Source organism: Vombatus ursinus, unplaced genomic scaffold (genome assembly GCF_900497805.2).
Source record: "Vombatus ursinus unplaced genomic scaffold, bare-nosed wombat genome assembly UNPS02014801.1, whole genome shotgun sequence".
Taxonomy (NCBI): Eukaryota; Metazoa; Chordata; class Mammalia; order Diprotodontia; family Vombatidae; genus Vombatus; species Vombatus ursinus.
Window position 1 is genome coordinate 9,979,973 of NW_020954579.1, and position 12,072 is coordinate 9,992,044.

A 12,072-nucleotide genomic window follows, 5' to 3' on the forward strand; every position below is an offset into this window, starting at 1 on the left:
TCCACCCTTTCCCAGTACTCTGGTCCACAATTCATATGACATGGCCAGGGAAGAGGAGTGAGGAATTAGGGAATCCACTTTGCCTAGACAGACCTACATAGCACACACTCTGGACAAAAACTTTTCCAACATCAGAATTATCTCTAGAATTTGCCCAAGGGCTTAAAAGGCCAGGAGGGCAGGAGAAAGACAGATGCACAATCATCAAAAGGGCCCAATCCTTTCGCTACCCCACCTCTTCCATACATAAAGGATATGAAGCATACAGAAAGGAATGAAGTAACTCACCTGTTCATCCAGTCCCAACTCTGGGGTCGAACAACGGGTGTCTTCGATGGAGAGATGTCGTAGATTCTCTCGGGCTACAGGAGTGAGGGAGGCAGAAAGCAGATCTGGGCTGATGGGACTTCGAGGGGATTGACTGTGGGAAAACTCTGAAATCGAGTGGCTATTGCTGATATCAGGAGAAGCGGGCTGTGGAGTGGAAGAGTTGGCATTGCCCAGCTGTGGGGTTGTCCGGCCATCTGATGACCTATAGGACCTGCACCAAGGAATCCAAATCAGAGAGTCAGAGGGAATTTGGAAGGCAGTATTCCAGTTGATCAGGCTATAATGCAAGCAGTATAGGATAGCTTCTCTACCCATTTCTAGGATATCTCAAATTTCCCAACTCTCCCCACAATGGCCCCCAGGCTGAGAAGACTGACTAGACTTAAAGCCTGCCTTTTGTGGATAATACAGAAATACAGATGCTGGGCAGAGAAAGAAAGAAGCATTCTGCTCATTCTTAACACACACAAAACTGCATGGATAAGACCAAACCCAGTAAGGTCATACAAATGGACACAAAGAAAAGCCCTAAGTAGTACATGACCAAGGAACAAAAATTAGAACCCCCATATGGTTAAGATCTTTTCCTAGTTTGAGACTTGAGGGCTCTTGCTACTAAAACACTGGAAGTGGAGGCAAAGTATAGAAGAGATGACCTGAACCAATACTTCAAGGTAAAACTGAATACAAGGATACATCTTCTGCCGAAATGTGGCTTTGGTAAGGCATTGTGGTACAGAACAGCATTGGGACCTGAGGTTTGAATTATGCTATGTGACTCTGCACAAATCATTAACATCTCAGACTCATTTTCATTCTCTACAAGTAGATACAAATATCACACGTAGTGTTTACTTCATAGGGCTGTTGTAAGCATTATAGGAAAATGTGAAACTTGGCTCAAATGTACATTCTGAAGAGCGATCCAGGATTTGAGGCTACGCGTTTTGCTAAGAACTCCAGGAGATCTGCTGGGGATGATAAAAGGCAAAACCGAGGGGGGATCATAAGAGTGTAGTTGACTGGTCTACTCAATCAAAACCACCCCTACCCCACTACAAGTAGGGATAAGATAGATGCCCAATCAATCTCAATCATAGGCTTTAGACTAAGTGCTGAATGAACCTGGAACTGCAATGATGCTGTAGGAAACTTGGTCAAACCCCAGGAGTCATCTATAAACTATCAAACTTATTTAGAACCTGGGTCTTTCCAGAGGTTGGAGCAACCAACAAAACCCAAGGCCTTTCCCATGCTCTGAACTGCTCGAGCCTTCCCTGAGGATTCTCCAAGACATCCCTATGTATTTAGTTCCCAAGTCCGTAGTTCTTTTCTTTATTGCATCAGATTAGAATGTGAGCTCCCTGAGGATAGAGACTGTTTTTGCCTTTCTCTGTACCCCCACTGCTTAGCACAGTACCTGGCATATACTAAGAGCTTAATACATTACTGCAGATCTAATGATCATATAAACATCAACTACTATCATTATTATTCCACACCACAGAGTTCTCTCTCCAAACCATTGGTAGACCACACTCCCTTAAAACAGCAAAGTCACCCTGATCCTACACACAATATTAGACAAAACCTTTATAAAGACAGCACACACAATATGTGACTCCACTAAGAATGACTACACCGCAGGTTCCTGCAAAGAGCCTCCAGAGAAGCGTTTTCACTCTCTACAAATGGCACCTGGTCTCAACAGAAGATGGTGCTTGAGCAACAGATTACCTCATGTTTAATAAGCACTGTCTCCACAACAATCCCATGAAGCAAGTAATTCAAATATTATGATATCTTTTTAAAGATATACTGCCTCCCCAAATCAAATACCAGTTTACCATGTATCACATAGGGACATTTACCATCATACAAATGTTGCTGACAGAGTGGATATACATGGCGCCTTCCCCCATACAGAATAAAGACATCTTGTTAACTATTTCTCCTCCATTCCCATATTGATATCCACTTGTCCAAGTAGCCCTACCTGCTACCTCGCCGCTGGGGTGGCACACTTGTGGTCCACAACCACCGTGCTCGTTCCATCTCCTCACACTTGGCATGCAGGGCTGCAAAAGCTGCATCAGAGAGGTCCTCAATCTGTAAGGAAGCAGGGTCATTGGTAGGTGCTTCCTCTCCCTTCTTCTCCCCGCCCAGAGACTGACTGACAAGGAACAAATCTAGGTTCCCCTGTCACATTTTATCTACCCTGAGAGAAAGACAGAGAGACAAATGGTGGCAGAAAGAGTGTGAAGGGAGGAAGGAGAAGGGTGTGTGTGTGTGTGTGTGTGTGTGTGTGGGTGTGTGTTGGGGGAAGGGAGGGTGCAAGGCAAGAGAACAGTGTCAGGAGCAGGGAAAAGAACAGCTGTGGAACTCCAAGACTCTACCATGTGAAATCATTTGGGACACTGAGGGTTCAATAATGATACTGTCTGTGTCTTACCTCCTCATTCTCCTCATCAGGATTCCCCTTCAGAGACTGAAGATCTACCTCCCGCCAGCTGCAAGATACCAGAAAAAAGGAATAAATATATAAGATGTCCTTCAAGTTGTAGAGTGGGGACTAGTAAAAGAGACCATGCATATGTGTGGTCACATGACCCCGATGCAAACATAAATACATTGCCCTCTGCTGGTATGTGGAAAATCACTGCACCACTAGGGGGCTACCAAGAAAAACATTCTCACCCATGTGTCTATGTATACTCAAGTAACCAAGCATGTACCAGGAAGACTATCCATCTCCTAAGAGGTAAAGAGTCCCAAGTCAGCTTGATGAAAAAAGAAGATTGTAAGAAGGAGCAGGGAGTACCTGGGTGTAAGGATCTCCTTGTACTGTAGTTTTTCTACGCGTGTTGTTGCAGCAACAGACATAGGGATCACAATGTTGTTAATGTCAAATGAACTTTCTCCACGTCTTCTCCTTACAGGTTGCTGCAAAGCAATAAAGGCAAGTTTAACATGGAGAAACAACTGCTGCAGACTTCAAACCATCTGTTGAATGGCTTAATAAAATTTATCATTAAATAATTACCAGAAGAAGTGTTCACCTAGGTTGCCTATCCTAATCACAGAAGTCCTTTGCGGGGGGGGGGGGGGGACGGGGCCACCACCGAACTAGAGGAGTGGTGATTCTCATACGCACATCTCAAAACCCAGGTACAGACTCTTCCATTTTCCATCCCAGAAAACTGGTCAAGTAAAATCCCCCACAGACTAGGAAGTCAGTTCATAAGGGTAGGTCAATCTTTAGTGGCACTGCGTAAATATCTTTTATATTTTTAATTCACTGCTCTTCTCTTCTTATTCTTCCCACTGTCTACCCCTCCTCAACTATTTTTTAGTATCAATGATGACATTCAGAGCTCACAAGAATGACACACCTATCTAGGTCTTCTAGAGGGACGGAAGCAGCTAAACAGATCACCAGACAGCAAGTGCTATGGAAGGCACTCTCTCTGGGGATTCTGGACTCTAGTTAAGCTTAGTCACCTTTATGGTTACCATTTGTGACGCCTGGGGCTCTCTGGCTCAGATCACATCTGTAGAGGTTAGCGATAGGACGGACTGGGGGCGGGGGAAGAAGAAGTGCGCCTGTAACAGGGAGCCTAGATACAGCCCTCCCCTAAAGAATGATTCCTTTTTAAAGGAAGCTAAAAAGATCAACATCCAATAAAGAAAGGCTTCCACAAGGTCCAGCAAGACAAAGAGAATGTGTACCAGTTAGGAAGCCTAAGGAGTAACTAAATGGAGGAAGCTAATTCTTCCCCTTTAACTGGAAGAGAGTGTCCAATTGGGCTTGCTGCCCAGCTGCCCCCAGGAAGGCAGGTGGCAAATACTCTGGTCCTAGAGGAGACTGGAAAATGAACAGTAAGCTGTCAGAGGCCAAAGGGAAACAGTGGCATGACAAACATGCTGCCATGGTGACCATACAACTGCAATCAAACCCACAACACTAGGGGAGTGGTATCCTGAACCTAGGATAAAGACACTATGAGCAAAGTGACTGTTCCTGCACTGTACCTTGCACAATAATTTGTTTCAGTCTAGTAGTTTAAGAAATATAAAGATCTCCATGGCTAAACTTTCTGCCCTGAGCTCTGCTGCTGTGTGGCCATAATCCATTAAACTGCCCTTTTTACCTGCTTCCCTCTTCAATTCCTAAAGAGAAATTTTTAATTTAACCCACCTCATAGAACCATTATAACTGGTAAACAGAAGTGTTTGTAAAGTGCTTTGTAAATCATGCCAACAAGGTTTTTGGCTACGGGGTCACTGAAGCAAATTACTTCCAATCCTCTCAAAAGTAGACTTATTTGTCAGGTTCTAATATACACAATGCGTATTTGACTACACTGTATATACACTCCCCAAAACCTCACTAACTTCAAATAAATTTCTCTTTAGTATTATGTACTTGATTCATATAAACATGAACATTTCTCCATGTACAAGGAACAGAAAAGACAATCTTCACTATGTATGGCTTGTTTTTTTAAAGGTATATTTCAAATTTAACATGGTATATTTCTAATACTACTATGCTTGTCTGTGTTCCTTTCCAAAATTTCTTCTGTTTTTGTGAATTATTAACACCAGAAGTATCAACTGACTCAGTGCAAATTTTTGTCCATAAAGCAAGAGAAACGGTATTTTTATTAAAAAGCAAAATTATCATAAATTTTTGCAACAATTGATACATCTGGGCCTTCTAATGTAAAAATGATTCACTGATGCTCTTTTCCTCCTTTTCTTTGGTATCACAATGGCTATGGCTACCTCCTCTCCCTGAAAAGCTCTCCCTTATTATAAATATGTCACACAAGTCCACATGTTAAGAGTCTGGGAAAAAAGTCACCTCTTTACCAAGAGGCACAAAGCACACTTAGTCTTCTGGAGTCATGGTTGATCATTGCACTGATTAGAATTATTAAGTTTTTATAACTATTTTCCTTTTCATACTGTTGTAGCCATTGTATAAATTTTTCTCCTGGTTGAACTCCAGTTTCTACCAGTCTTCCCAGGTTCCTCTAAATCCATCCTTCATGTCTTACATCACAGTAATATTCCATTACACTCACATACCACCATTTGCTACTATAGATATTTTAGTACACATGGCTTCATCTCTTTGGGCTATAGGCCTAGTAATGGTATCACTGGGTCAAACGATACGCTCTGTTTGGTAACTTTTTGGATACGAATCCAAATTGCTTCCCAGAAAAGCTCAATCAATCTAGTTTGACCAATAGGACATTAATGTGTCTGTCCTCCCATGGTCCCTCCAACAATTGTCAATTTCCTTTTTCTGTTATCACTATTTGATGCCTACTCTTTCTAGAGGGGATAGATAGTCATGTGAATGCAATACTTAAGATTAGGAAGCCTACTGGATGGATGTGAGCTGCAATTTCAGAGTTTTTTTTTTAAATCTCTTTTTACCATTAGTTAAATCAATAATCACTAGAGCAGAGGTGCCAAACCCTGGCCAAGTACTCCCTAACCAGATTTAAATCTAACTGGGAAATGATTAATAAAACAAAAACAAAAATATAACACAGATAATATAGATTTGTGGCTTTTTAAGTCAATATTCAGTTAGCAGGGAACCATTTATTTTTGAGTTTGACACAACAGATGTAGAGCACCTTTTTATACAGTTTTTGATCCCTAACTTTTATTACTCAGTTAAAGAGGATGCTGCACCAGAGGTAGAGATTGCTTTGTAGTCCCAAACTACTCTCCTAGGAATCTAGAATCTAAAAATGTTCATCTGCCCCAATGATGCCACTGCTCTAAAGGGAGAAGGAAGAGGTTGAGGTAAGGGGACTTAGTAAAACTGAATCCACACTATGTTTCATATTACCTTTGTTCCCTAAGGAACACTTTTACCCAATGTGGTACCCCCATTTCCTCCATATATACATTTGTTCCAAGAGTTCTCTGAGAAAACGAAGACTAATCAGAAGGATGCCAACTTAAACAACTGAGGAATCACCTTACCCTCCTCCCAAAGGCAAAGACAGTAAAAAACAGAAACATCCAATGTTGAAGGGCCCGTGAGAAAAAGGCACACTAAAAATGCAATGCTTGTGGAGTTGGAAATCTGTTGAACTATTTTGGAAAGGAATTAGCAATTATGCAGTACTCCAAGGTTATTGACAGCAAGGGAAAAAAAAAATCAATCCATACAACACTAGTGATAGTAATACTATTTGTATTAGCAAAAAGGGCTTGGGTTTTTTCATGCCAAATGATTATAGGGAGCAAATGAACAAATTACTGGATATGGATGGAAGAGATTATTGTGCCGCAAAGAAAGAGGACTATAAAAAATTAAAAGAAATATGGGAAGATGTATAACAATGCTGAGTGAAGAAATCAGAGAAGAAAGAAAATCCGTATCTACCAATGCCTACAACCACATCAATGAGGACAGTTTTAAATGTGTAATAAACTCAGGTCAGACACAATAAACAAGGTTGGTACTCACTTATATAAGTTAAGCACACACCCCTTTCTTTTAGCAAACAGTGACTTATAAAAGTATAGGGTAGCTTGTACTCTCGAGAGCTCTTTTTAAACTCTTTCTGGGCAATGTACTTCGTGGGGAATTCATTGGTGAATCTGTCTGGGTTTTCTGCTAAGTCAAAACAAAATTTGCAAATGAGAATAAAAACAAAACCAAAGAGATTCTGAATCTCCTTTAGTTTTTGGTCCTATAAGCACCCCTTTGGAGGAGAACAATAATGGGGATGGTTGTAGTTACAATTTAAAAGAGTTGGCAACTTTGTTCCTTACAAAGAAGCAACACTGTTAACCTTCCCGAAGGGTAAAATGAGTAGGGAAAATACTCAAGACAAGGCCCATCACTTCCATGGCTAGGTCATGAGAATTCTACTGAATTTTGAGGCAGATGATTCTTGTTCCAACCTCGGGGGATACTTTGTACAGTGACTACTGAAGCCCTCACCCAAAGTACACACAGTCAGGATCAGCTCCCTCCTGCCCCCCCCCCCCCAGGGGTGGGGTGGGGGGGTAGAATAGTACCAGATGGACTGAAGATGTGGTAGAAGAGAGAACTTCACCTCTGGGACAGGAAAGTTGTAGAACTGATCAATTAGAAATGGTTTGACTCTGAAAATATACCAGAGCAGTCTCCTGATATAGGATGTTTGCAGCAACCCATTTTTGTCAAAAAGTCAATCCCTGGAACAGTGCAACAGTGTAAGAGTTATTCACAGATCAGAGCTAGAAGAGTCCTTAGATGTCAATTGGTTAAATCCTCTTTTCCTAAAGATGAAGAGACTAAGGCCCAGAAAAGTTAAGTAACTTGCTTAAGGCCACACAGGTAGCGAATGGCAGAACAGGAATTTAAAGCTAGGTCCTCCGGAATCTGATTCCAAATCCAGGGCTCCTTCCAAGGCATGTTCCACACTGTTTTTCCAACATTAAGGCAGAATATTGAAGTCTCTTACTTTATCCAGATTAAAGACACAGAAACTCCTGATATCTCACTTCATTTGCAACCATCCCGTATCTCCTAACTATCATTAGCATTCAAAAACAATTCAGAGGATTGTGGATTTTGAGCTGGAAGGGACCTCTGTATTTAAGTCCAACTCCTCATTTGAGTTCCTTTATTTTGTAGACTGAAGGGAAAATTTTTAAAGAGTTTAAGCAGCTGAGGCAGAATTTGAATTCAGGTTGTCTTCTGATCCCAAGTCCTCTTATCCACCATACCACCTCTATATATGCCTATAAAAACCTTTCCACAGCAGGGTTTGAGGGACAGAGATGGGACTTGTGATTTTACTGCAATGGGAAAGGAACTCCCAGGTAAAGGAGCTCCCTTTACTAAAGTGCAGACTGACACTTTCTCTACAACTAGCATCCCAGGGTTATACATTCAACATAGATCAGGTATGGCTTGAGATCAGGTGTGATTTAAACCTGACTTTGAGGTATGCTCTCTATCCACTATAATATCCTATTGCCTATTCAGATAACAAAATATTTACAAAGTACCTTAATCCTAACAACCCTGTTAGGTAGAAAGTAACATTTTTCCTATTTTATAGATGACAAAACTGAGGCTCAGAAAGTTTAAGAGACTTGCCCTTGGTCAAACAACTAGTGTTGGAGCTATTAGCAACAGTCTAAAACAAGGAAGTAAAAAATTATTGCACTGACCTATTCTTTCAAAACCCAGAAAAATTGCCAACCAAGTCCTGACTTAGCTTCTAAAAACCTATCATTCTCCACTGATTAAAACTCCTTTGGTTAAAATTCACGATCAATGAGGCCAAGTCTGATCTCTGCAAAGGTCAGTTTCAATGTGTTCCAGAAGTCATGGATGATCGTCCTAGGCCCAAGTCACCTTGAAATCAGAGGCTAAGAAAGCTAGTTAGTAAGACAATGTGGATGGATGGATGGATTAACACAAACCCTTTTCCAATAAGGAGTAAAACATAGCCTCAAGAATAGATCCTACTAACAGTATATCAGAAGCAGCACCTATCTTCATACACAAAAACTGGCACATTATTGTGATCTGAATTTCTAGACACCCCCTGATTTCATTTCTTCTGTGTTCTCAGCTCTATTGGAGTGATTAATCATTGTCTATATCACCTAAACTGCTGCAATCTACAGAAGAGGATGTCTGGTCACATCCAAACCAAATACTTACAGATGTGGTAACTGTGCCCTGTGAACTTGAGCTGGTGGGCACAGAGCCATCCGACGAGGTGGAAGAGGAGAGCTGTCGTACCAAGGGGCTGGGTGGTGGGTGGTGGGTGACAGCCGTCAAATAGCTTGAATTGCCTACATCTGTGTGATGTTTCAGCACTGCAGTGGTTAACAAAAAGCAAAGAGAAACATAAATGGTTATGTTCCCTTAAGCAGTTGCACTTTTGGCTCCAACTAGAAATGCCAGTGAAAACACATCTAAAATGAAAAAGCCTTCTAAGCCTAGAGGAGTAAAGAGGCAAAAGCAAACTGGGTTGGTGGGAGGTGGGTGGCTAGAAGGAGGTTGCTATAGCAGTAAAAGTGCCCTGCATTTTAGTAGCAGTAGGCTTCCCACCACTTTGCTGCCTCCCTAGAACCTGAAGGGCAAAGATGATGGGGGGAGGGAGAGGAAATTGAGAGAAGCCCAGGTGTCCTCAGAAAGCCCTGAGCAGACACAGGTGCAGGTACAGGTGCCAGGCCCGGCCCTGGCTGCCTACCTTCACTTCTCTCAGATGAATGGTCTCGCAATCGCATTTTGCTCTGGTTTGGGTCATGCACAGGTGGAGGGTTGAGCAAGCGCTCTGCTTTGGGCGCTGTAACTCTCTCTGCCATGGACACAGCCATTACATCATCTAAGTGCTGCCTGTGGGTCTTGTCAGGCCGGGTTTGGTGATGAGAGAGCTCTGAAGAGGGGAACAGAAAAAGAACTATGGAATGTCTTCTTTTCTCTCTCTTTCTAGCTGAGGAAGGGTGCCAGGCTCTCACATCAACTCTGTGCTAACTCCACACCCCCGACTAGCAAACCAGTTTGGGGGGGGGGGGAGAAGGAAGGAGATACAGCCAGTGGCAGGTGAACAGGTCTAACGTCACTGCTGGGCAATGACATCACACTGTCCAGAAAGCCTAGAACTTGACTGACACATTCTGAAAAGGGTTGCGCCTTTATTTAATTCAGTAAACATTAATTAAGCACCTATGTACACACAAAGGTAACTTAGTGTAGTGGAGAGAAAGCCAGTCATGAAGTCAAGAAGACCTAAGCATAGGTCCTGTCTTTGGCATATCCTCAATGTGGGAGCTGAGCACACTACTTAGCCATTCAGTGTCCCAGGCTATTCTCTCAGACTATAAGATGCAGAATTGTAACTAATCTGCATTGGTAGAAAGGGTTTTCTCACCAGAAAAAAATGCTCTACATGGATGAAATCACAGATCTGGAACAAAAAAATGTGCACTACCTCATTCTGTTAGATGCTGGGGATGCAAAGACAAGTCTCTATCCTTAAGAAGCTTACATTCTAAGGCTAGGGGAGAGAAAAAGGAAAAATAAACAAACACATATGAAGAACTGTGATAAAAGCAAGAACATGAAGAGAAAGAGGAGTAGTCCACACAAAGTGAATTTTGCTTTCAGTTGGAAGTTGGGGGGAATACATGTGAGGGCTTCAAGGAAGAAGTGGCACCTTAATTAAGCCCTGGAAGAACAGGACGACTTCAACAGGTCAAGGGTGTAGCAGGAAGAACCTATTCCAGGCACAGAGAGACAGCATAAACAACAGTATGGATACTTGAGAAGGTATGATAAGAATGAAGGGGACAGTGAGCGTTCTGGCTGCACAAAGTCTATGACAAAAGGGAGTCACTGCAAGATGTGAAGACCACTGAATGCCAGGATAAGGAATTTATACTTTATTTGGTAGGTAAAGAGGAATCAGTCAATGTTTTTGAATGTATCAGCAGCAAATTAAGATTATTTAAGGGGTAGCAGTGTGAAAGAAAAAGGAGAGATTGAAGGCAGAGAGATCATTTAGGAGGCTATTATAGTAAGTTAGGCAAGAAGTGTTGAGGGGGGCTTCAATTAGGATTGCTGGAGGATTGGAAGGAACAGATGTCAAGTGTGACTTCCAGAAGTAGAACTAACAGGATTTGGCAACTGACTGGATGTGGGGACTAAAGGAGAGATAAGAGTCAAAGACAACTTGGGGTTTACAGCACGAGTGAAGAGGAGTCTGACTGTATCATTAGCAGTAACGGATCTTGAGGAAAGGGGTAGGTCAAATACTATTAACTACTGGCTGATCTAAAAGCAACCCAGGTGGTATTATCTTCCACAGGTCTCTCTCCAAAATCTAAGAGTGTCCTGAATAGTGACAGCTTATTTCCTCAAAATTCAGTGGAGTCAGAATAGGTGGATTTCCCATAGAGTTCAAAGTACCTCTTAGCCAGTACTGTCAGTATTCCCAACAAGACATGTTGACATACTGAAGCACAGAGAATATTTGGAAGTTCCCAAGAACAGACAAAGAAACAGAAGACATCCTAACAGACATGCACACACCTTATCATACCTGCCACCCCTCTCCCTCCCCCAAACTTACTGGCTGCTGCTAGAAAGGAGTTGACCAACTTGTGCCTATCTTTACGAACAGGGTCAGGAAGGCTACCCGGCATGGCTGTTCTGTGCTTGAGTGAAAGCTTTTTGGGAGGTTTGATTTTCTCAAAGGGCTTGTTCTGCCACTGAGATTTCAGCATACTCTGGAAGTGCAGGCTTGTAGGAACGTCTGTAAGACACACAAAACAACAGTGTAGGTCAGTTAAGAAATCTGTATCTTTATCCCCTTGGCATCTCTCCTTATATTAAATGAGCTTTCTCCATTTGTAACCATAGCTTTCCAAAAGTGTTCATGACTAAGGACCTTATCTGATCTCTATCTCTTTTATTTCTTCCCTGGTCTGACAATAAGCATAGCACATGTTTTTTAAGCACAGCACATTTTTAAAAAGTATATTTAATTATTATTGAAGTCACTGCCCTACCACTCACTAGCAGGTCATTCAATAAGTCAAGATTTTATAAAGGGCTTAAGCTTTTTCCCTTTCAATATTTCTATCTACAAGAACCCTAAGCCTCTTAACCTGATCCTCAACTAGTAACTCCTTCCCTAAGAGAACTCTTCCTCTTGTTACAATATAGTGATGGTTGATAGGACTAACATATCCTGA

At 41.9% G+C, this 12,072-nt stretch overlaps 1 protein-coding gene across 4 annotated transcripts in view; it reads right to left on the reverse strand.

Moving 5' to 3' along the window:
• KANSL1 (KAT8 regulatory NSL complex subunit 1) overlaps window positions 1-12,072 on the reverse strand; it is a 206,868-nt gene that overhangs the window by 2,765 nt on the left and 192,031 nt on the right. For 3 of the 4 annotated variants that reach the window (XM_027872742.1, XM_027872741.1, XM_027872740.1), the window contains exons 9-15: window positions 11,448-11,630; window positions 9,567-9,752; window positions 9,032-9,189; window positions 3,152-3,273; window positions 2,783-2,840; window positions 2,327-2,439; window positions 289-541 (exon numbers count right to left, since the gene is read on the reverse strand). In XM_027872742.1, coding sequence (XP_027728543.1) covers window positions 289-541; window positions 2,327-2,439; window positions 2,783-2,840; window positions 3,152-3,273; window positions 9,032-9,189; window positions 9,567-9,752; window positions 11,448-11,630 — 1,073 coding nt within the window. The remainder of the gene's footprint in view (window positions 1-288; window positions 542-2,326; window positions 2,440-2,782; window positions 2,841-3,151; window positions 3,274-9,031; window positions 9,190-9,566; window positions 9,753-11,447; window positions 11,631-12,072) is intronic. The other variant, XM_027872743.1, reaches the window with a different exon arrangement.